The sequence below is a fragment of the Triplophysa dalaica genome, chromosome 20 (genome assembly GCF_015846415.1).
Source record: "Triplophysa dalaica isolate WHDGS20190420 chromosome 20, ASM1584641v1, whole genome shotgun sequence".
Lineage (NCBI taxonomy): Eukaryota > Metazoa > Chordata > Actinopteri > Cypriniformes > Nemacheilidae > Triplophysa > Triplophysa dalaica.
Window position 1 is genome coordinate 4,685,685 of NC_079561.1, and position 25,391 is coordinate 4,711,075.

The 25,391-nt window shown below is 37.6% G+C and overlaps 1 protein-coding gene across 10 annotated transcripts in view; it reads left to right on the forward strand.

Moving 5' to 3' along the window:
- The window catches only part of hspg2 (heparan sulfate proteoglycan 2), an 87,509-nt gene extending 62,858 nt beyond the window's left edge, over window positions 1-24,651 (forward strand). For 4 of the 10 annotated variants that reach the window (XM_056732792.1, XM_056732799.1, XM_056732795.1 and 1 more), the window contains 36 exons: window positions 45-199; window positions 2,753-2,830; window positions 4,733-4,868; window positions 5,043-5,194; window positions 5,300-5,429; window positions 5,912-6,055; window positions 6,159-6,293; window positions 6,718-6,899; window positions 7,094-7,289; window positions 7,392-7,571; window positions 8,185-8,445; window positions 8,525-8,687; window positions 8,957-9,054; window positions 9,138-9,404; window positions 9,526-9,638; window positions 10,686-10,833; window positions 11,347-11,463; window positions 11,975-11,992; window positions 13,890-13,974; window positions 14,089-14,233; window positions 14,334-14,436; window positions 14,542-14,651; window positions 14,847-14,955; window positions 15,035-15,133; window positions 15,219-15,440; window positions 15,682-15,926; window positions 16,045-16,216; window positions 17,113-17,235; window positions 18,006-18,062; window positions 19,780-19,855; window positions 20,193-20,271; window positions 20,525-20,572; window positions 21,163-21,233; window positions 22,399-22,482; window positions 22,609-22,712; window positions 22,803-24,651. In XM_056732792.1, the coding sequence (XP_056588770.1) occupies window positions 45-199; window positions 2,753-2,830; window positions 4,733-4,868; window positions 5,043-5,194; window positions 5,300-5,429; window positions 5,912-6,055; window positions 6,159-6,293; window positions 6,718-6,899; window positions 7,094-7,289; window positions 7,392-7,571; window positions 8,185-8,445; window positions 8,525-8,687; window positions 8,957-9,054; window positions 9,138-9,404; window positions 9,526-9,638; window positions 10,686-10,833; window positions 11,347-11,463; window positions 11,975-11,992; window positions 13,890-13,974; window positions 14,089-14,233; window positions 14,334-14,436; window positions 14,542-14,651; window positions 14,847-14,955; window positions 15,035-15,133; window positions 15,219-15,440; window positions 15,682-15,926; window positions 16,045-16,216; window positions 17,113-17,235; window positions 18,006-18,062; window positions 19,780-19,855; window positions 20,193-20,271; window positions 20,525-20,572; window positions 21,163-21,233; window positions 22,399-22,482; window positions 22,609-22,712; window positions 22,803-22,975 (4,778 nt within the window). In that variant the 3' untranslated portion in view covers window positions 22,976-24,651. The remainder of the gene's footprint in view (window positions 1-44; window positions 200-2,752; window positions 2,831-4,732; window positions 4,869-5,042; window positions 5,195-5,299; window positions 5,430-5,911; window positions 6,056-6,158; window positions 6,294-6,717; window positions 6,900-7,093; window positions 7,290-7,391; window positions 7,572-8,184; window positions 8,446-8,524; window positions 8,688-8,956; window positions 9,055-9,137; window positions 9,405-9,525; window positions 9,639-10,685; window positions 10,834-11,346; window positions 11,464-11,974; window positions 11,993-13,889; window positions 13,975-14,088; window positions 14,234-14,333; window positions 14,437-14,541; window positions 14,652-14,846; window positions 14,956-15,034; window positions 15,134-15,218; window positions 15,441-15,681; window positions 15,927-16,044; window positions 16,217-17,112; window positions 17,236-18,005; window positions 18,063-19,779; window positions 19,856-20,192; window positions 20,272-20,524; window positions 20,573-21,162; window positions 21,234-22,398; window positions 22,483-22,608; window positions 22,713-22,802) is intronic. The other 6 variants (XM_056732800.1, XM_056732802.1, XM_056732794.1 and 3 more) reach the window with 5 other exon arrangements.
- The last annotated feature ends 740 nt before the right edge of the window (window positions 24,652-25,391 follow it).

The following is a 25,391-nucleotide window of genomic DNA, read 5'->3' on the forward strand; positions in this document are numbered from 1 at the left end:
CAGTGAGTGAGAAGTGTCTGCTTTTATTTCCTTTGATGTTTCAGGTACAAATCAAGCTAATGGTCTTCCACACGTGCAAGTGAGCCCCCCGAGTGTGGAAATTCATGAGGGGGAGACTTTAAGGTTGTACTGCAGGGCTGTTGGAAGCCCCACACCTGGCCTCAAATGGAAGAAGAGAGGTGGTTCACTACCACCACAGGTGAGAAACTCAGTTCTATTGCTTTTTTATTTATCCTGTAACACGATTACATTCTCAGTGGTGATTCATCATTATTTTATACTTTACACTCTTAAAGAAAGGTGCTACAAAAACAGCGATGCCAAACACTTTTTGGTTCCACAAAGAACCATTTCTTTCTTCATATTAAAGTCTAAAGAACCTTTTTCCTCAACCAATAGTCTTTTGTGAAACTAAAAGGTTTTTCTGATGTTAAACGTATTTTATGAAACATTCAGACAAAAATGGTACTTCTATGGCATTGGTTCTCAACCGGGGGGGCAGAGGTACTTCGGGTGGGCCGCGACAGTTCCCCGAAACCCCAACCTTTTTGTTCCGTCTGAAGCTGCGTGACTCTTTGTAGGTCCTGCGCAGTGCAATTTTAGGTTGCGCACAAAAGCATAAAATCTACAAAGTACGCAAGCGTCCACTAAGGAAGCAGCAGCAATTACCTCTACATCATCTTAAGAAACAGGTAGATCATATAAATATGTTTGTCTTTCAGACTGTTATTTCAGAATAAGCGCAAGTCTCTCTTTCCCAATGAGTAAAGAATGCGCGTGAAGGGTTTGGCGTGTTAATAAAGTGCCTTTTCATACATGTATGAACTTGGATGGCTGTTCAAAGCTATAGACAGTTATTAAAGACGTAAAGCGCTATTTTCAACATTTTTTTTGACACCACGCCGCATCTGTATTATAAATTGCGATGTTAAAATCAACGAAACGGAAGAATGTCCAAAACACTACAATTTTGTTTTGGTTTTAATGCAAAAAGCTAATGGTTCACAGTGGTATTTTAATGGAAACCATTCATTTCTGTGATGTTTTCTTTTATTTTTATCAGCAGGGCATGTTACATTTATAATCTACGACAGTGTTTTAGTGCCACGTTAAAATAAAGAAATCCAAGATTTCAATAATAAAGTCGAAATGTTACGAGAATAAAGTCGAAATGTTACGAGAATAAAGTTGAAATGTTACGAGAATAAAGTCGAAATGTTTCAAGAATAAAGTCAAAATGTTACGAGAATAAAGTCGAAATGTTACGAGAATAAAGTCGAAATGTTACGAGAATAAAGTCGAAATGTTACGAGAATAAAGATGAAATGTTACGAGAATAAAGTCGAAATGTTACGAGAATAAAGTCGAAATGTTACGAGAATAAAGTCAAATGTTTCGAAAATAAAGTTGAAATGTTACGAGAATAAAGTCGAAATGTTTCGAGAATAAGGTCAAAATGTTACGAGAATAAAGTCAAATGTTTCGAAAATAAAGTTGAAATGTTACGAGAATAAAGTCGAAATGTTTCGAGAATAAGGTCAAAATGTTACGAGAATAAAGTCGAAATGTTACGAGAATAAAGTCGAAATGTTACGAGAATAAAGTCGAAATGTTACGAGAATAAAGATGAAATGTTACGAGAATAAAGTCGAAATGTTACGAGAATAAAGTCGAAATGTTACGAGAATAAAGTCAAATGTTTCGAAAATAAAGTTGAAATGTTTCGAGAATAAGGTCAAAATGTTACGAGAATAAAGTTGAAATGTTTCGAGAATAAAGTCGAAATGTTACGAGAATAAAGTCGAAATGTTTCGAGAATAAAGTCGAAATGTTTCGAGAATAAAGTCGAAATGTTTCGAGAATAAAGTCGAAATGTTTCGAGAATAAAGTTGAAATGTTTCGAGAATAAAGTCGAAATGTTTCGAGAATAAAGTTGAAATGTTTCGAGAATAAAGTCGAAATGTTTCGAGAATAAAGTCGAAATGTTACGAGAATAAAGTCGAAATGTTACCAGAATAAAGTCGAAATGTTACCAGAATAAAGTCGAAATGTTACCAGAATAAAGTCGAAATGTTACGAGAGAACAAAGTCGAAATGTTACGAGAGAATAAAGTCGAAAAGAAGAATAAAGATATTCAAACTATATCTAACATATTTTAAGTATTATAGTATATACCAGTGTACAGTATGGGGGGGGCGCCAGTTCTGTAAATGGGTTTATAGGGGGGGCGACCATGAAAAGGTTGAGAACCACTGTTCTATGGCATCTTTAACCCCTTTACTTGTAAATTGCCATGTCAAGTACAATCTTAATCTTATTCGTATCAATTTGTACACTTACACCATACACACGATCTGCTTTCCGACCCAGGGATGGTTGAGTTCGGAGCAGATCTTCATGTTTGCATTTTTGTACAATTCATCGAAATTTATACAAAATTAACACTAGTTATGCAGAAACGATGTTTGTTTTCTTAATCTTCTATTTCATCTTGTTTGTAATCAACTTAAACCAAGATATATTATCTGAAAACAAATCTCAATGCATAATACAATTGTGCACCACTTTTTAAGAGTGCTCAGTATTTCGCTGAAAAATGACCAAACAATGATTAAGAAAATAATGTTTTGCAGTGTACTGAATGTGTTTTAAGAGAAATGTCACTCATATTTTTGCGTTGTTTTGAAACACTCATTTTGTGCCTCTTTTGAGTGATTTTTTGTTTCATCCTGTGTCTTAATGTTTGTTCAGGCAATTTCCTCACATGGTTTCCTTCAGTTTAAAAGCAACAGTCTCGATGCGTTACAGAGACGTATTGCGGAGCTAAAGGTCTGTCCATTTGTCTGATGTCTGTCACGTGTCCCATCCCACCTGTCTTGCTTCACTCACCCTCGCCAAAATCAATGTGAACTAAATGCATGCATTCATTTACTCGTTCACGTCACATCCATTAGATGACCAAACTCGATGATCATTAGATTATAAAATGTACAGTAATATTAGGCTTAGTTTGGGTGATTTAAAATAAAATGACAGTGGATATATACACTGCAAAGTTTGACGAGTGAATACAACAACAACTCTGTCTGTACAGCACGATTTTGAGCATTTTAGGAAGTGACTACTGCTCATAGTGTACACGTTTTTGCACCGTTGGATTTGGGTTATTTGAGTTATGAGACATGGGCGATCTCTTGCATACCGCTTGTCTTTGTGGCCTGGTTTGTTCTGCCTGAGCGCATCTCTGCATTTTGTGAGCTTTTCCCAGGGTGTGCTCTTGCCATGCAGAAAAACTGTGTGCTTTGAAAATTTGTGAATGGTTGCAGACACTCCTTCAACTAAGCACAGCTCTACTGCAGCCACGCTTCGCTAGATCAGAGTTAAGCGGCTTTGCTTCTGGATAAAAAAAATATATATCACCCCATCTCTCCTTTGGGTACAATCATGTTGTCCCTTTCAGAGACTTCTACTTTATGCTACTTCAAATTTCGAGTGTTACATTGGTTGTTTGTGTTACTGTTGACATCGTATACGCTTCAGTGTTGTTTGTAAATCAGTTCATTTGCATTTACGCATGGGGCAGATGTTTTTATCTGAAGTGACTTAAGGTGCATTTAAGCTGTACATTCAATCAGTATGTTTGGGAATCAAAACCAATCCTAACGCAATTCCAATTGAGCTACAGGTACATCATCATATATGGTTCTTATAAAAGGTGAAAGCAAAGTTAGGTTTTAAAGGGTTAAATTGCATTTCAGGATGTTTCGTGATTTAGATCTTATATGTATGTAGTATAGTCGCTTTAGCTGTTTTAACCATCCACTGTCATTGTCATTATTATGTGAATTAATCAACCTCACCAATGCAATTGATAAACTACAGGTAATCACTGCTAATATACACCTGCAGCACCATAACTGTAACACAATCAATAACAATCAACTATCGGGCATCAAAGTCAGCCTCATAACAGAGATACCATAAAGGGAAGTGTGTAATTGATATCATTGTGTAGTTTTTATGATTGGTCAGATAAACAGATTGTAATGATTTAAAAGCAAGCAGAAATTACACACTTCACCTTGAATAAGTAACTAAAATGCTAAACAATAATTCTTAATACTTCTCTTACAGGTATTAAATCAATGTAATTAAGCTCTATTAGTTTAGTACACTGTAAGGTAAGTAATAGGTACTGAAAACTGTAAGCCTGAATGTTGTTTGTACTGAAAAAAGTAATCAAACAATGACAAAAATTTATAGTTAAAAAAAATCTTAATTCATGTGATTTATGAAATCCATAACAATTCAAGTGCAATTAAAACAAATCAGCAGTTCATAATATAATGAGAATTACATAATGATGTAAACAATGCTGGTCCACCGCTGGTCCAGAAGATCTCACCACCACAATCTTTTTTAAACGTTATGCAACCTATAGAACATTTATAACCGAAACAAAATGTATAAATTGGTAAACATTGACCCTCAATACGTTCTATTTCCTTCCACAACTGAAGCAATTTAAAGTGTATTTCTCCTTTAATACTTAATATCTTCAAGTTCATAGTTTACTTAATCAACTAAGTACAGTCAACTTTCTAGCGTTTTCAGTGTATAAATCATGTCCCTGTTGTTTATTTTGGTATGTAGGTGAACTGTTTCTATGGACCAAACTCAGTTTGTTGATGTGCACATTGTTTAAACCATCTGTGTGTGTATTCTCCTCAGGCCCGCGAAGAGCGCACTGATACTGGCACTCTGCTCATACCAAATATTAGATCCTCTGATGCAGGCACATATCTCTGTGTTGGAACCAACACTGTTGGGTCCTCAGAGGCTTACATTGAGGTCTTTGTCAAAAGAGGTGAGTCATTATCCCCGGAGAACATCGAAATATACAATATTCGCAATATACTGTAGAAGAAAAATCCTGAAGTTTATTTTATAGGCTTGTGTATGTTCACAGGATTATCGTATTATTATAAGAAATCTTGACCTTTCTACGTGTTCATCGTGTTTTTTCTCTGACCATGAACAGGTGAAATCATTCCGTCTGGAGTCACCATCCAGCCCTCCATTGCCTCCGTAGCAGAGGGAGAGAATCTAGATCTCAACTGCATTGTCCCTGGAACATCTCGAGCATCTGTAAAATGGAGTCGGGCAGGTGGACTGCTGTCATCCAATCATCAGGTATTATCTCAGTCTACATTATTATGAAGCCCATTTGATTTACGAGAGCCTCTTAAATTCTTCCTTATGTGAACCATATGTTTTTGCATGTGTGTTTGACTGAAGGTGCTCGGGACTCATCTGCGTATTCTGCAAGCCACTTCAGATGATTCTGGAGAATATATCTGTCATGTAGAGAACGGCCCATCATCTTATCATGCATCTGTATCTGTGTCTGTGACGTCCAGAGCCTCGCGTAAGTTTTGTTCAACTAAAGAGTCAATATGCTGGTTTAATTAAACAGCCAGATGTCGTTTCTTAATGTTGTATATGATAGCATGATTTCATATATTTAAAGTTGTTTCATTCCATTATATTATATAAGACCACTTGCACATCAAGTCCGAAATTCCAGCACGTTCAAAAATAAATATGACCTCACATTGTATCAATCACATTTACACACTGCACCCAATATTTCGTCTGTCATAAAACAATTCGGACTGGGTTCGGTTTTCTAAGTTTTTTCGCATCCGTAGCAAGCATTTTGAGAGGCGTTTTGACAATTCAGAGATCCGTGTAAAATGAGCCCCAAATACGACAATTTCTTACTGTATGTGTAATGACCTTTACTGATAAAACTGAAGTCTACCAATCAGAGTTTTCATTATTTTTGTTTTGTACCGAGTCACCGAGTCTAGTTTGCTCATTGTGTGTTGTGGTGTGATTGTTGACTAGGTCTTCAAAGCCCCATTATCTCTATCGAGCCGCACACTGCCGCAGTAAAGCAGGGCGACTCAGCCAGCTTCAGATGCAGGGTACACGGCGGGGCACCACCAGTGCGTCTGGAGTGGAAACCCACCAACAACCAGCCTCTGCCAGGTACAGCCCATTACACAAGTGATTGTTACTTTTAAGTGTCTTTATGGACTGTGTGATTCATTCAATTGTGTTATGCCTAAATATATATTTTTTTGTGTTGTAGATAATGTGAAGACAAGCCCTGATAATTCAGTGCTAACTTTTTCCAATGCACAAGCAAAGAACCAGGGCACCTATCGCTGCGTGGCCAGTAACCTGTTTGGAATTACTCACAGCATGGTGTCGCTCATCGTGAAAGGTAAAGAAAGATATTTGGAAGAATTAGTGACTGACAGTTGTGTGGCACTGTTTTTGTTCTCCTGAACGAAAAAGAGGATATTTTGAAGGTTTTAGGACAGCAAACAGTTCTGGGGCACCTTTGGCTACCATTGTAGTCAATGACGTCAGTTGAACTGTCAGTTGCTAATATTCTTCCAAATATCTTTATACAGATTTATAATTGATACAGATTTGGAACAACTTGGGCATTTGTGACAGAAAAAAGTGACATCTCAGAGATGTGATGTTTGTTCTCAGAAAAGCATAATTTGTTTGGAGATGCCAACTTGGCTTGATATTTTGTTATCTATGCTTTGAAATTGAACTCACAGTGAGTGTCCAAACACTTGACTGTAAACAACAGATGATAATGTTCCTTTTTATGTGTTTATTGCTTTTCATAGAATCTCCCAAAGCTGTAGTGACACCTACAGGGCCAGTGCGAGTCAGAGTCGGCGATCCCATCAACCTTGAGTGCCAGGCCGCTGGAGAGCCTAGACCTTCTGTCAGATGGCACAGACTGGACAATAATCGCAGAAAAATCTTGAGCAGCCCTGTGCCTGCTGATTCCAACGCTGTTATGCAGGTAATAAACACTTGTCGTAAATTTGAGCTTCTATATGGCCCCTATATACCATAATTTATAGTGTATAAAACTAAGAGTTGCATTTTAAGCCTGTAACCTTCTATCTATGCACCAAAGGGTCCTTCTCTTGGAAAATTTCACATTACAGTACAAATTTAATCTGTATGTATTTCTAACGGACTGTGTATTTTTAGATTTTAGTTGCACGCCCAGAAGACACTGGGACGTATGTGTGCACAGCACAGAACAACCAGGGCACAACAGAGACTCGAATAGAAGTGCTTGTAGAAGGAGGAGCTCAGATACCCACCGTTCCCCGAGCCAGTGTGCGTGAGCCTATGATCGTTGTGGTGGAGGGATCAACCGCCGTTCTTCACTGTGATGCTCACGGTAAGGGCAACTTAAAATGTTATGACGGTTGATGCACGATAGATATGACACGAGCCAATATTAGTGTATCTGATACAAGAATAATGCATCTCTTACCTAAAGGATTCCCTAAACCCACCATCACATGGTCTAAAGAACGGTCTTCTCTGCCTTGGAGACACAAGATAGTTGACAACAGCCTCGTCTTAACTAATGTGGGCCGCCAGGATTCCGGTCAATATGTCTGCAATGCCAGTAATCACATGGGCATCAGTGAAGTCACCGTCATGCTGGAAGTAGACAGTAAGTTTCATTTATTTATTTTTTAAATCGATTTTTTATTTAATGTTTTTTTCCGTGCAATGACATTGAATTGTGTGACAACAGTATAGAGTTGGACTATAGTGTAGAACAGGGGTTCTCAACCTTTTTGATTCCAAGACCCCCCCCCACCCCATTGTATTCAACAATATTCAAAAGACCCCTCACAAAAACTCAAATAATAATGTTTTAGAGCTTGACATTAACTGGAAAAACATTTATTCATCAAAAAAATGGCCAAAAATATCTTGTTTTTTAGTTTTTGTAATGTATTTCAATGCTTATTTTGTCTAATTAAAAAATGTAAGTCCTCTTGAGGCCCCCCTTGAAAGTCAGCTGGGCCCCCCTGTTGAGAACCACTTTGTATGATGCTTTATGCTACCTTTACCCTTTTTGCTGCATCCCCATCAACTATTATTGTATCTTCAAAAGCTCTTCTTTTGCGTTTTTTGTATCAATTTAAAAACAGCACAAATTTTCATTTTCGTGTGAAATGTTCCTTTAAGCATATTTTCCTGCTTTTGTAAAGATCTCTAACATCGTCCGACTGTAATTATCCGATATCCTCTAACTGACATTTCTCCGGTCCGAGCAGCTCCACCCTATGCCACTTCCTTGCCCGACGACGTGTCCGTGCGAGTGGGTGAAGTAATCCGACTGCAGTGCATGACCCACGGCACCCCACCCCTGCGCTTTGACTGGAGTAAGGTCAATGGCAGCTTGCCTTCTACCGCAAAGGTTCAAGGCGGAGACCTCCAGATCAACCTGGCCACAGAAGACGATGCCGGGACATACAAATGTGTCTCTAGCAACACTGTCGGCAGGAGTGAGGCGTTTGCCAAAGTCTCCGTCCGATGTGAGTATTGTGTGTCTCTGTGATTGTGTCAGTCCCACAAATGAAGTCATTTAGCTTGACCTTTGACCTGTGTCCGCAGCACCCCTATCGGTGAAGGTGTCTCCTCAGGTAGAAGTGAAGGCTCCGGGGATGGCTGTGGAGTTCACATGTGCTGCTAAAGGAGGCCATCAGGTTGAGATTGAGTGGCTCAGGGAGGGCGGGATTCTCCCACCAAATCATCACATTTATAATGGAGTCCTCAGGTGAGTGACATCATCTGAAGTGGGTGTTAATGCCCCTCCCCCTAATAAATATTAAATTGAATACTACTTAAAACAGGTCTTAATTATATATAATGAACTTATATTATAACCTTCTATATATATATATGTATATAGAAATGGTACATGGTGCCCCTGGTGGAATTTAATAACAAATTGTCTAAGAAAAAAGAACAGGACTTCAATTCATTTGATGTGATTTTATCTGAATTTCTTTTCATTCTTCGTGATGTTTATTCAAACATGAGCAGAATCGAGAACCTCCAGCAAAGCAATGAGGGAATATACACGTGCAGAGCCAGCAGTCTGTTTGGACAGGCTCAGGACAGTGCCAAACTCAGCATTCAAGGTCCCTGAACACATCCAATTTGATTCAGAATCTTTGGTTATTAACATGTAAAATAAGACCTTATGCTCTCTCTCTCTTCACAGCTCTCCCAAAAGTGATGATCAATGTACGCACATCGGTGCAGACGGTGATGGTGGGGAACTCGGTGGAGTTTGAATGCCATGCTGTCGGTGACCCTGAGCCCTTAGTGAGGTGGAGTAAGGTGGGAGGCTCTCTTCCCGATCATGTGGTGGTTAAGGGGCACATTCTGAGGATTGAGCAAGTGACTGAGGCAGATGCAGGACAGTACCGATGTACAGCAACCAATAATGTGGGATCGGTGCAATCCCAGGTGGCCCTCAATATCCAATGTGAGGACATAGTTTAGTACTAAACCCAAATTGAATGTTTTTTGGGGGGGGAGTTTGGTGTGCTGAAGTTCTGTACGAAAACTCTGATTCATCATAATGAGGAGATCTATGTATATTGTAGCGCTGCCCCAGATTGCTGCACAGCCCGAGACAAAAGAAGTGACCGTTGGCTCTGATGCCATATTTCCCTGCATAGCATCCGGATATCCCGTTCCAACCATCACATGGTCAAAGGTAACTCAATAATTTGGAAAATGCTGTTGAGGCTAAAAAGACTAAACAATACTAAAACTTTCTTCACAATATAACAAAATAAGAAAAATATAGAGATGGATATAGTTTTGTTTCTACACATTTTGATTCAAGGCTGTTTACTTCCCTTACATGTTAAGAAGGAAAAATAACAGTTGAGGTCTCTTTAATATCTCAACTATGTTTCCTAAACATCAATAGCATTAGAAGAAAATTTGATGCAAACAGAAACTTACTCAGATATTACTCCTAAAAGGACCTAGAAGTCTCATAAATCTCTCCATTAGTTTCAGTAGAGATCTGCTTCTGCATTGAACCAGAATTTTTGCATCAAAGAAGGTTTTAATATGAACTAAAAACCAAATTCATCAAATGTGACCCTGGATCACAAAACCAGTCTTATGTAGCACAGGAACATTTTTAGTAAAAGACAAAATGTATGGGTCAAAATTATTGTTATTATTTTCTTTTATACCAAAAATCATTAGGATATTAAGTAAAGATCATGTTTCATGAAGATATTTGTAAATGTCCTACCCTAAATATATTAAAACTTTATTTTTGTAAGTTGATGGCCTGCCACAGTGCCCCTGATTTAGAATTTCAAAGGCAATCTTCTCACTATTTAGATTTTTTTACACTCTCAGATTCCTGAGTTTAAACGGTTGTATCTCAGCCAGCTATCTACCTATTCTAACAACTCATACATCAATAAAATCTTATTTATTCAGCTTTCAGATTATGTAAAAATCTCAATTTTGAAAAATTGACCCATAAGACTGGTTTTGTTGTCCAGGGTCACAAATCTGCCTAGATTTTACCTATACAATTATTTTACAGCTTCATACTTTTCGTGTATTTTAAAAATAGTCTAGAAACATTTGAAACTAAATTGATACTTTGATAAAACACAACCGAGAACACCATCAAAACTCCTGATCTTTTAAAATGCAACATCTAAGCAAAAAAACTTCCTTTGGCCATACAGACTTTATTCTATATATTATACACTACATAAATCTCTTTCAGGAAGAGAACGAGTTGCCGCCCAAGTGCCGACAGGATGGACATGTACTGACAGTTCCTGCGGTCACACATTCAGACTCTGGGACGTACGTGTGCACAGCTGCCAATAAGCAGGGCAAAGTGGAGGCCTTCACCAGACTCCATGTTCATGGTTAGTTTTCAAAGACATGTTACGCAATATTACGTCTTTCATCCGTCAGTTGTATCTGTAATCACATAGTTTCTCTGCTGTAGATCTGTAGTTACGGGACTGCTTGTCTGTAATTGTGCCTCACTGATGGAAACTTCATTTTTATCTGTGTCATTGTATATTGTTTTGGTTTTTAAAAACATATTCTATATATTGCAGTTCTACTTTAATTAGGGTGTAGCTGCACTCCTGGTTACTGTAAGTCATACTGGAGTCATCCTAAAACAGTTTGAGTTCAAGTGTTGCTCAATAGGGAGCACTGCTTTTCTTAAACCTTAATTATTATAAATACTATATGCAATACTAATTATGCTAAAATTTTAAATATCAAGAATTATCAAGATATGATAATAGTGTTCCTGAGCTCTGCATTATTATTACTGCTTCTGAAGGCCGATTGTAGTTTATTTGATGGATGTTCCCCTTTTGTATCTCTACCAATAACTGTGTTACTGTGTTTTTATGGTTTTACAGAGAGAGTGATGCCCTATTTTACCCAGGAGCCTCTTTCTTACCTCACACTGCCCACCATCAAAAACTCCTACAATGCATTTGGCATTAAAATAACCTTCAGGCCGGACAATGTTGACGGTAGGATACTCAGAATAGCAGTATGCATGCACACTTGCATCATTTAAAGGTTGTGGTGCGTCTGTTAAAGGAGGAGTTCAACCAAATGACACGTGCAATTCCAAACCTGTATGACTTTATTTCTTGTGTGCAACACATGAGGAGGATTTTCAAGGCAACTTTTCCCCCAAAACAATTCAAGTGGACGGCGACCAGTCATTTATGGTCACCCTTCATTTTTGGTTATATTGGAAATAAAGAGCAGCTTGGATATTATGCAGGATAGCATCATTTATAGTTCGTGCAAATAAATTCATGCATGTTTGGAATGATAAGGATGAGTAAAAGACTCACCATTTTTTGTTTCCTGTTCCTTTAAATACAATGACCACTATTACAACTGGTGTTTAAGACCACTTTTTAAAATCAATTTTGTGATCTACGTTTAGATTCATTGAAATGTTTGTTTCCTGTGTGTAAACTCTTCTCTCCTTTTGTTCTTCACCCTTGTTCATCTCTCTTTGGTATGAAGGGCTCATTTTATATGCCGGTGAGTCTGGTTGCTTGACTGAGAATGTGGGTGCACTTGTTTCAGGATTTAATAATCTTGTGGCAGGAGGCGCCCACTCTTCGTCACAAAAGCTGTTACCCGATCAGAAAGTGGCACTTATGAACATATGCAGGCATGACAGTATAATGTTCGTTGAGGCTTTTCTGCTTGCCGTTGGGTTCGTAGCATGATATATGAATATTATCATGAACCCACTGATGCGTTTACACATTGTGCTGCTCTATAAACTGGTTTCCAGTATGTGTTTGTCAGTATACATCTTAAGATTTGTAATATTTATTTCTAGAACCATATTCTGCAGAGAAAGTCAAATTATATTTGATCTTTTTGCCAAATGATATTCATCAGGCAGAGCTGGGAGGTAACGGATTACATGTCATCTGGATTACGTAATCAGATTCCAAAAATCAACTACTTGTTATTAGAGTAAACTACAATTTACATTACTGGTAATCGGACTACAGTTACTTTTTATGGATTACATGATTACATATTATTCACAGAAGGGCAGTAGGTTGTTTACAGTTCAGTGATTTTCCCTACATTTTTGATTTTTGATAATAAACATACCTACCACTTATATGTTTGTGATTCTTCAAGCTTTTTCCGGCTATGAGGGGAGGGGTTTAGAATCGCACAAAGATGCTAAATGGAGCGGCATTTAGCATTCGATGGCTGGATGTATAGACACTAGTGATGTGACGAGACACAAGATTGGGTTCACAAGAACAAGACGATATAAAATAAAAAAAATGAAGTATTCCTCAATGATGAAATATAGGGAAAAAAATATTTTATTCAACCGAAATTGCAAAATAGGGGCATTTTGAGAATTTGCATAAATTGATGTAATTTTACGTCTATTTTTATGAATTATTATATGATTTGAAAGTGGCAGGGCATCTTCAATACTAATTTCAAATTCGTTCATGCTAATATCACAAGACCTTGACAAAAAATCTTGTCACATTTGAATCTTGCAAGATATTGTGGCACAAGATCTTGTCTTACCCTTAATAGACACCCTTTCATTTTTAAGGAACTCATGGGAAAACTATTGTAAACACTAACAACAAGTTATATGAGTGTTAGTATTTTTTCCGTACTTTACTTTAAAATAATGTTGAGGCTCTAGTTGGTGATAAAGAATGAAATATTTTTCCTCTATGTATCAGTCAAAATAGTACAAAATAATCCTGCTTCAATATATCTAACATCAAATAAAATTTAAATCAAAAGTAATCTAAATGTAATCCAAAAATGTGTTATGTAAGATATTACGTTACTAACTACAAATTTTGGCATGTAATCCTTAATCAGTAACTCATTACTATTCATAAGTAATCTACCCAGCTCTGTACATAGGTCATGGTACATCTTTAAGATTTTGCTAAATGAATCATACGCAAATAAGACTTTTAAATCAACTTTCAGCTAGCTTGTAAGTTACTCATTTTGAATGACGGTTTGTGACTAATAACCCAGAAGCATGGCCAGTACCAGTGGTTCTTAACTGGTTTTGCTTCGGAACCAATATTTTACAAGATATATAAGGAGTCGAACCCCACCCGCATTGCTCTACCAGCTGACCCACAATCCACTGGGGCCACCAATTGAGAACCACTGGTTTGTTCTGCCCCAACATTTCATACTCGATATGCCCATGTGATAGAGGCAGGGCAGAGTCATGGCATGTGTCCACGCATGTGGCTTGTGTTGGCATCGATATGGCAATATGAGTTGCTAAATGTGGTCATACAGGCCAGCAGCTTCATTCCCAGCATGCTCGGCCTTACAAAGACATAAAATGCTGAGGCTTTATCGTTGTGTGCGTTAGGAAGCTCTGTAGTTGAAACCTTTTCATTTTTATGTGCAGGTATGATCATATATAATGGACAGAAGAGAACCTCTGGTGCAGATTTTATATCTTTTGGGCTGGTGGGTGGCCGTCCTGAGTTCAGGTGTGTTTTAATATTTATTGACTATTAATCTTAAGAATAACAGACTGTTAGCATTGTGCTAAAGTTTGGATTACTGAGAAAACCTTTTCTCTCCTCTTTCTTTACATTGCATAGGTTTGATGTTGGTTCAGGGATGGCTACCATTCGATACCCCACTGGTATTAAACTGGGTGAGTTCCACACAGTTGAAATCTATAGGAACCTGACACACGGCTCTCTTGTTGTGGATGGAGAAGCTCCTGTTAATGGAACCTCGCAGGTACATTTTACCCAGTGCTGTCCTGTTACCATCTCATATTACCGATTGTAAGACAAAATGTCAATAAAGCACACGTAAAACACATGCTGTGTCCATGCAGGGAAAATTCAAGGGCTTGGATCTGAATGAGGAGTTGTTTGTGGGTGGTTATCCAAATTATACTATGCTCGCCAAAACCGCAGGCATTAAGACGGGATTTGTCGGTAAGAATCATCTTATATTTTTGTTCCATTTGTATTTAGTGAAGTAAGGTAAGGATCAGGTTCAACATTCCTGTCTTTACTAATGTTTGGTTTTGTTGACTCAAGGTTGTATCAAGCAGCTAACGATTCAAGGCGATGAAGTCATTTTCAAGGATCTCGACAAAAGTTCCACTGGAGTTTCAAACTGTCCCACATGCAAGGACAGTCCCTGTCAGGTTAACCCCTTACCAACAAAATTATTACTACTAGACCTTTTTCTGTAGTTTGTAAATAGAAACATGGCTGAAAGTGTGTTTTATGTATTACAAATAAATGCTTTTTAAATGTATATTTCCTACAATGCAATTTTATTTCTTCATTTATTTTAAAATATGAATGAAGAATCAAAAGATTGTTGATTTTGGTTTTAGCGTGGTGGCATTTGTGAAGATTCAGTAGCCAGTCTCTACAAATGCAGATGTCAGAGAGGATACACAGGCAGCAACTGTCAGCATCACTCCTCCCTGCACTGCCACACAGGTTAGTATGCGAACTTAAACTTTATTTCATTGATCGACTTCAAAAATGTTATTCATAATTCTTCCCTTAAACACAACAGATGCATGTGGACCAGATGCCACCTGCATTAACCGGCCCAATGGTTCGGGCTACGACTGCCGATGTCACCTGGGCAAATCTGGAGACAAATGCATGGCTGGTAAAGCTCAATATATGATGATCAACTGAGAAGTCCTCTTCAAGGTCTGTTTGTGCACTTATTGTCGTATTCATCTCTATCTCAGGTACTCTGGTAACGACACCATTGTTTGATGGAGAAGACTCTTATATTGCCTATCCTCCTCTCACTAATATTCACAATGACCTCCGCATTGAGATGGTGTTCAAGCCTTTGGATCCAGATGGTTTGATGTTCTTCTCTGGTGGCAAGAAGGTGAAAGTGGAGGACTTTGTAGCGGTGTCCATGGTGAATGGACATGTTGAGTTCCGTTATGAGCTTGGAACAGGTGAGAGTTGATCAGATAAATAGTGATTCAGAAAGGGTTAAATTGATCTCTTGGTTGACACAATTTTAACGAATGGTACATCTTAAGACATCTAATAGCTCTCGCAACAAAACAAGGGATTTGTGCTGCAAATGCTTTAAGAAATCTAATGGAACACCAAACTGAACGTGTCATATATCGTCCCAGGATCTCCTACAGTAGCTGTGCAGGCTGAACAACAGGTTCCTCTCCATGTTTTCAGGTCAGGGTATTTTGCGCAGTCAAGAGCCCTTGTCTCTCGGTGAATGGCATCGTGTGGTGGCGGAGCGGCTCGATAAGGACGGATCCTTAAAGGTTGACAATGCCCGGGAGATCACACGATCCTCTCCTGGAAAAGCCCAAGGTCTTAACATCCACACGCCAATGTATCTGGGAGGAGTGCCCAGCATGGACATCTTGCCTAAACCTGCAAATGTTAGCATGCTGTTTGATGGATGCATAGGCGAGGTTAGTCTTTCAAGACAATCTGATGAAATGTTTTTGATGTACTTGACTTAAAGTGTACTTTTTCAACCTAAGGTCAATTTGAGATCAGCTTATCCCCCTCACCATGTTTGCTTTATAGGTCTTCATAAATGGAAAGAAGATGGATCTTTCATACAGCTTTATTGAGAGCAGAGCCATCAGTCAGTGTAAAGTTGACAACCCGTGTGACCACAGGCCTTGTATGCATGGAGGCACTTGTATGGCCAGTTTTGAGTATGAGTACCAGTGTCTCTGTCCAGAGGGATATGAGGGTGAGTCATTATTTAAGGTTTAAGATCATCATGCAATAACTACATTCCAGAGAACATTTTCTTCAAACTAAATGAATAAGTAGATCTGACCACTTTTAACTTCAGGGCCCTCACAACAATATATGAAGAAATTTTTTGATTTTCTATTTTATGGAACACATGGGGAACAGTATCTGACAGTGACATTCTCAGTCATCAGGATGTGTTCCCCCTATTATGATTAACTGATTTTGAGACTAAATATATGAAAATTCCAACCAAAATAGGCTCAGTGACCTAGTGCTTAGCATTTTTAGTTTGTGCTTGACATGACATTGGTTGTAGTTCTGCATAGAATTCTTATACGTTTTTTCTATTATAAAACATAAGGGAACCTTATCCGACAGTTACATTAGTAGTTTTCAGGATACTTTGCCCACGCTATGATGGAAAGCAGGCGAAAAATCACAGAACCTTCTTGTTGGAGGGTAAATGGTCAACAGTTTAAACTAGAGACACATGGGAATTTTCTGTCTTGGGGAACACATGAGGAACGTTATCTGACAATGACTTTCTCAGCCATCAGGATGCGTTCCCCTTCTATCATAGACACATTTTGGGAGAGAAGCCTTTAAATATAAATGTGCTGACCGATGTTAGGACAGTGGCATGGTTAGCATTATCTGCTTGTGGTTGTAAGGTCTTTAGTTTGACTCCTGATGTTTTTTTTTCGCTTTATAAACACAAGGGGAACCTTTTTTGACAATTCTGATAATTGTCAGTTCCCTCTTTTATAAAGGACAAATTTAGAGATTATAAACGTTTATAGACGTGACCTATAATTTTGATAAACTGGAACGAATAGAAGCTACAGATGAAGCAGATTTTTAAACGTTTATATTTCTCATTGTTTTCAGGTGAGAGATGTGAAATAGTAAGGGATGCCTGTCGGGTATCGTATCAGTGTCAGAACGGTGGCAGCTGTGTTGATAAACACTGCGTGTGCCCTGCTGGCTACACAGGCCGACACTGTGAAAAAGGTTGGTACATCAGGCAGATGTTTTTGTTATTTCTCTGTATGTTTTAGGCCTTTTTCACACCGCATGCATAAGCAGCTGTCAGGAGTCAGCTATTGAGATTCTCTACAAATCTGACGGTCTAGAATTTGCAAGGTTGCATTAACAAAGAAATGGTCAATAATCTACACAAAACAGAATCTAAATTTACTGCTCAAACCGTCGGTCAGATTTAATAAACAGAAAGTCTTATATTAAACTACTTGCATTTACACTTAAAGATTAAGGGTACTTTTATATTGTTGAAAAGTTTGCTCCAGTATTTCAATTCACAGCGATCTTATGCTGCTTATGTGTGGGGTGTGAACCTTTTTGTATAACACTTTTTACTTGAGTAGAACAATGTTTATCTATTTTCCTCAATGACATTGTATATAATTATCAGCTACTTTTATCCAAAGTGACATCATCATTTATGACATTCAGATAAGATCTACCATATAAAGCATATACTTGAGACTCTTTGTTTTTTAGACAAAGTTTTCCCTATTTCCCTATTTTATAATCCTTGTCTCTCTCAGTGGTAATAAAGGCATTTCCTCATAGCTCTATTACATTAAAACTGAACCCCAGCTGTAAGTGATTCACCGTACCGCGCCAGAGGGGAAATTATTCTCCATAGCTTGTCATGGCAACATCATTCAAACTGCCTAACGTCATCCAGCAGTGACGTGTCGGCCATGTGTGAATGTATCTCACCCCTGAACTCTCATGGCTATATCCCACAAACACAGGGCAGGAGTCCAGCGTCTCCCAGCAGCTATGGAATTTGGAGGGTAGTGGGGCAAATGGTACAGTATGACTACAGTCTGCCTGACACGCTCGTCACTAACCAGGGGAAAGTGTCCACCTCAGGGCCCTCAGCCCGTCTAACACCACCGATAAACAACAACAAACTGTTACAATGGAAAAATGAAGGAAAATGTGAAATGAAGCACTTTATTTTGGGAGTCTTGTTACATGGCGATAAAAGTACTGCTTATTTAAAGGGACAGTTCACCCCAAAATCTTATTTGTGTCATTGTTGACTAACCCTCTTGACGTTTCAAATCTGTATGATTTTGTATCTTTTGCATAACACAAAAGAAGATATTTTGAAGAATGTTGGTAACCGCACAGCGCTAGAATGTTTTATGGACACAAAACCAATGCAAGGGAATGGGGGCCCGTTAACAACGTTCTTCAAAATATCTTCTTTTGTGTTCTGGGGAAGAAAGAAAGTCAAACAGCTTTGAAATTACACGAGGGTGAGTAAATGATGTCAGAAATGTTCTTTTTGGGTTAACTATCTCTTTAATAGCACCATCAGAGGCAAAGTCGAGCAAATGTTCGAGTATTTTTATTCATGCATTGTATTTTGGTCTAGTGAAGTAAGATGTTATTTTGGAACTTATTTTCAGAGAATATATTTTCGATTGGGTTTATTTGTTGTTTAGTGCATAAAAAACATTTACAACAAAACTAAACTAAAGAAAAATAAACTTGGTTGAAGATGCACTCTCTGAGGGCGAGATCTTTGCATCTTCTTTAGATTTTTTATGTACTTATTTATCGTTTACAAAACAAAAAACAAAATCATCTTTTTTGCACCGTCTGAATAAAGATTAAATGTAGGAATATCTTTAGGTAGACTACTTGACATTGTCTCTGGAAGTGTTTGTAGGCTATATGATACATAAACAGCGCCTTGTAAATGTCTTCCTGAAATAATGTGTTTCCTAAATCGATGTTTACTCTGTGTGTCCTCTATGAAGTTTATAAATGTGAATTAAAGGGGATTCTAAATTAAAAAGGGGAATTCTATGTCTTAAATAACAGGTGATGGTTGTGACGGATACATAGAATTCCTCTTCAGCATCTCCATAGGTGTTATGTCTGGCCGGTCACTCCACATCTCACTACAGTTTATCTTTGTCACTCATTTAAACTCTCTCTCTTTATTGCGCAAACAACAACAAACATCTTTCCACTTCGACTCTCGTCTCCAACGTAAAAGTCTGTAAAATGTCCTCACAATCTGAACAAACAGATGTTATTCGTTACTAACCAGTGAATGTCTGCACTTGAGGTGGCCGAACAGGTGAGTTTGAGGCCGGAAACAATGAATAAAGAAAGCATGAGGTACTTATGGGTAAGCACCGAACTGCCTGAAGGTTCTGCTGTTATCACACGGATCAAGTGAATGCTTTTGTGGAATGTGTAATGTTGTTTCTTACTGTGAATGTCACTTCAACAGGAATGTTTCTTCTGTGTATATGCATTCATTTGCATTTATTGTAATATACATCTCTTATATACTGAATGTAATTGTATATAAGTCTTATATGTAATCTTGTGGGAGGTTTTAAGGTTAATAATTTCAAAATTTGCAAGGAAACAAATAGTATTTTAACAAATGAGAGTTCAATTGTGTTCTTTGATTGTGGTGTCTTTGTCCTGTAGTTCGCTGAAACTCCACAGGGTGGCAGTATAATACTCTCAACAGTCACTTTGGGTTATCTTTTGCAGATTCTCCCATCGAACATTCTGCATATTTTCATGATGATGGGTATCTCGCCCTTCCGAAACCCATGTTTCCACGAAGGTGAGATCTTATATTAGAAAAAGTGCAAAAAAAATTAAATGTGTCTTTGGCTTGAACGTAACTGGCTTTAATATTCATTTCAACCAATGTGTCTAATTCAAGTTATTCCACAAAAACAAATATATTTGTTAAATTCTGGTAATAAAATAAGATGAGCAGAGATGCATTTTCAATGAAAGTCTATGGGGCAAGGCATTCATCCAGAATAAACGTTAAAATACACAACTATTCACATTGTACTAATGCACCACAAGAAAAACGTGTAAACTAGTGTACTAAAACTTTTCCTGTTTGGGGTGAGCTGTCCCTTTAAGGATATCTTTCTGTTTTGTTTAAGTGCCCCTAATTCTCCAGAAACCATTGAGTTAGAGATCAACTCCGTCTCTAGGGACGGCCTCATCCTGTGGCAGGGAGTGGTATGTTGCACATTTGCACCTCTTACTGGATCTCATGACACATACACTCACGTTACAATTGATAACTTATATGGCTCATGTAATATAATACAGTAATAATACAGTTTAATTTACTGAAAATGAATGAAGCGCTTGGAAAAGGTGTGGATGAAATTACTTGAAATTAAATGGAATATGCTGTTGTGACTACTCTGCATGTTTTTAATGGCTGCACTGCATGTTTGCCTGGCTAACTCACCTTCATCCTTCTCAGGAGACCGCAGGCGCTTTAAGCGTCCATAAGAATCATGCTAGTAGAAAGGTATCCACCCCACACATGTATGACTACATTACAGTTTTTATGGATGAAGCATTGTATTAGATGAGCACGCTGTAATGCAATGCAACCTTTAAGCAAGGATTTTAACCTTTCAGCACTTTAATAACCAATATATAATAAATCTTTGATGGATCCCAGTGTATTTTATTTGATATAAACACTGGGTGATTCATTGGCTGCCGTGTATTTTACTTTAGTTTAGTACATAACATAACATGCTCAGAGATCATCAATGAGATTTCACTTTATCTTTTAGTATTTGCACGTGTCACCTGCTTTTCCATCTGGGTGACTGCAACAGTTTAGCACATTTAAGTTAATTATTAATTCAGGACTTTTGAGTATCTCACACTTTGAAGGAAGATGAAAGCGTTTTTATGAATGCTTTTTTTCACACACAATACTGTAATAAAGTTTGAGGGTGGGCAGGATTTTTGGCTGATTGAATAACACGGCTATTTTTTATTTATGTGTACATTGTGTGACCCACTTGGCCCGCAGTAACATTTGTGTTCCCTCCCAATGACGCATATGAGAGACTGACTTCATTTTTCCATTGAAAACACTTTCAGGAACTAGGAGACCAAGGAAAGGGCAAAGACTTTATAAGTCTTGGTTTACAAAACGGACATGTTGTGTTTAGGTGAGTGAGTAAGCATTTCCACTACTGTGAATTTGTCTTCTTACTTAGCTACAGTAACCTAAACATTATAAATAGGTGTTTAATTCTGGTAAAAATGGTTAGTTATACATGATTTTAGGATGATTTTAAGTCGTTTGGTTTAGGAGACTGTTGCCAGATCATTCAACTAACGGTTTGAGCGTTTCAACATAAACAAACATCATGGGCCTTAACTTAGCTTTTGGTAGACCTTTGCAAAGAATGAATAACTGTTGACGGGTTTCAATTCAATTTAATACAATTAATATACAATAAAATATGAATAGAAATGATATATCAAATAAATTGTTATACTAGTAGCCAGACCGATAGATAACCAAACACAGACTGGAAGTTAACTTCGGGTCAGGTGTGTGTGTCCGATGTAAACGTCTATAATTGCAGGTATGGTTACATTTGGTATTTGAAAATATTTTTCAAAAGTTAAAATGTAATGTGAAGAATTATTTTTACTCAAATACAAGCAGGTCCTTACATAACCCCCTTAAATACTTTACATTTTTATTCTGTTGACTAGTTGGAGGGTACCTTAGTTGACATTATTTGAACAGTTACATGAGCACACTGTTTGTTTAGAAATACATTTTCATAAACACAACATAAACTTCTTTGAAAAGTTTGCAACCATAATATATGTGTAACATTGTTGACTGTCAATAAATTCACTCTCGACACAAGTTAGCTATTTTAACCAATATTTTGGAAAAGAATGAGGACATAGCTTCTAGTCTTTTATCTATTTGCTATCTATCATGCTATACCAATTATGTGATATAGGGTCAAAACATCTCTTTAGAGATAGCGTTTATTGGACACAGAAAATAAGATACAACATAGTAAAAAGTATTTTTGAAGAACACACCCAAATTTCTTTGGTGTAAGTATTTGATACATTTATATTCAAGGCTGTTTTTATACTTAAATATAAAGTAGAATGAGAGAATTTACAAAACCAGGCAGCTGTAAACCAGATATTTATGTTATATAAACCCTAGTGAGGTTGTCATTTTCTTGGAAAAATAAGCATTAATGCTCCACATTGCTGATAATATGTAAAAATATATCCAATGGACATGAGATACAACAACCCAGCCAAAACATAACATGGTCTTTTTTCCACCTGAAGTTATCAGCTTGGCAGCGGAGAATCTCGAATTGAGTCCAGAGAGCCGGTCAATGATGGACGTTGGCACAAGATCACTGCTGTCAGGTAAGATCACCGAACTCCGACATTCAACATTAAAAACAAAGTAGAGACGTCACCAACATGATGAAATCTTTATTTCTTTATGCTATGTGATGCTGAAGTCTTGTATTTGGTTTGTATGATAAACAGAAAAGGTAAAGATGGATACATCAAGATCGATGAAGGATCTGAGCAGGGTGGGCAATCACAAGGCAGTAGCATCATGGTCAACACTAAGGGCAATATATACCTGGGTGCGTATCATATAATATTTTTTCCATTACTGATCAAACAACTATAGTCCAATTTGATCCGACATGAGAATGTTTGTTCTTGGCCTCTAGGTGGCGCTCCAGACACGAAGTCATTGACTGGTGGGAAGTTCTCGTCAGGCATCACCGGTTGCGTGAGGAACCTCTCGCTGACAAACGCACGACCGGGAGAACAGCCAGCGCGACCCATCGACCTGCAGGTCCACGCGGAGGAGGGCATTAACGTGGAGCGCTGCTCAACATAGACGCACTAAACTTAAACACTATAGAAGAGACTGCAGGAAATAATCCCTCATTCACACACACACTGGGAAAGATCTCAGACGCTTACAGGACTGTTTTTTACTCACAATTAAAGAGACACACACTGATACTTGTTCTCGGTGCTTCAACGCAACCAAAAAGCTACAAGAAAGGATTCTTCGCTCTGTGCCGCATTAAACCAAAAAAACAAGAAATAATTAACGATATTATTAACAAGTCTTCACGTTTTCAGTGTTCTATGCTCAATGAAGGACTGTTAACACAGATGCTCCAGTACGGTGTACAAACTTCGAACAGCAGCTTTTTAGCCACGAGTATGTCGAGAAAAACAAAACATGATGAGCCTTCTTCGATGGGTCAAATCCTATGGAATTAGCGATGTTTTTACAGCACTGAATTTTTATTTATGAGCATATTAATCTATATATATTATTTTTGTGGGGGGATGCAAACTAACAATAACCTGCTCATCTGTTTCCTAGAGATTTTAGGCTCTAATATTGAGTGTCTGATGCTTTAGCACCCCCATCTGTGTTAATACTTGAAGACTCTGCTGCCTTCTTTTTTTTTTGGAGGCCAGTGGGGGCGAGCATGCTAAGATATTTGGGAAGGGGTCTCTATGAGGTCACAGCACATAAGACATCATTACGCATCTCAGGTGAAGTTATTTGGGAGATCACATCTAAATATACGAAAGTACACAACTAATATGCTTAACAATGTTGTGTCTGGTAAATGTGTCTAGTAAACAACAAAAACAACTATGTGGTGCTATTTTCAGACATGACTAACTACAAGCACATGATCACATTTTCCATATTCTGTTATTTTCTATGGATTTATTGTTTGTTTTAATTAACAAAAGTCACAACTTATATGACAATAAAGTGCTGTTTACCAATTGCCAACCCTGAAATCGAAGTATTTAGATTTGTGTAGTAAGTTTTCATATGTGAGTGGCATCTCGAAATATCGAAGAATGATAAAAAAAAGTTTAACATTAAAAAGAAGAACAGAAGAAGTTCTTACAATTTTCTTTATCCCAAATGTTACATTACATAGTGTTACTTATGAATGTTGTTTGTACTGTCTTTGTTTTTATTCTTGTGTAATTCTATACACATCCACACTGTCTGATCTACTTTGCATGAATTTCTATGAATTTCTTCCATGAGTCTTACTTGTGCCATTTTAAGATGGGAAGAAAATTGTGTGCTTCTATGTTTTGTTCCATAGTGTGTCTGCTGTGTGTGTTTGATGACTTCACGATAATAATCTTGCAGATCCTCAGAAGGGTTAACAGAGAACTGCCTTCTCTACGGCTTCATGTTCAGATTTATTGGGTCAAGCAGGCAGTCCAGAATCTCTTGCAGCTCGCATTATGAGCAAAGCTGAAGTGAAACTGAGAACAGATGGGAGACACAATAGAAGGTTTACATTTAAATGAAGGGTGGGGATCACACTCTTCCATTATTGTGTATTAGTCAAAAGCATCTTTTATTTGTGCTGTGACTTGAAGCTCACATGAGCATGCTCGCCCACATAGGCCAGACCGGGGTCAAATTTTGCTTTGGTTGCCATGTGTCCTTTTCACCTTGTTTGTTCATTTTCTTTCAAAAGAATCATTACTGCTTAAATTAAAGTTGCTTTTATTTTAGTTTATTTTTGATGCTGTCTTTTGTCACTGATTTGAAGCCTAAAATTGCTTTACAGCACACCACACAGCTGATTTGTTTCGTGTGATATGCACACTGCACCTCCTTTTATCGTTTGTATTGATCAATTTTGTTTTTCAAGACTGCAAGAATATCCAGTTGTTCTGAAATTAGGATATATGTAAACCTCCCCAGATCTCACATGAATTTGTAAAGTTGCAGCTGGTCAGCCTGGAACAAATCTTAAAAAAGGGGCTTTTTTAACGTTGGTTCGTCCCCTGATGGCTGTAGTTTTCTTGAACGACAGTAAAAGATTCAAATGTAAATCATCGAGTTTTCCTTGATTTATTTATCTGTTGTTTTTATTGTAATAACCAGGTTAGGATGTTGCGTTAGGACCTCATAAAATGTATAATAGGGTTTTTTATTACAACATTCCGTCATAACAGTATATCGCTTCATTCCATCTTTTACAGGTATAAAAACGCCCGTAAAAATAATTTACACCGTGAGGTCGAGCATGACTGGAACCCGTTTATCTATGAATCAGAAATCCATAATTATTTTTAATTAATCCTTAATTAGATTATAATTCTGCAGGCGTTTTAATCTTGTATAAGATCCTTAACAGTTTCATGTTTACATAAATGTCCTTCCTGCACCGGCAAGGAGATTTACATATAAACCAAACATAATTCAATAAAGCAGTATACTATTATTACTGAATATTGTTATTAAGGAA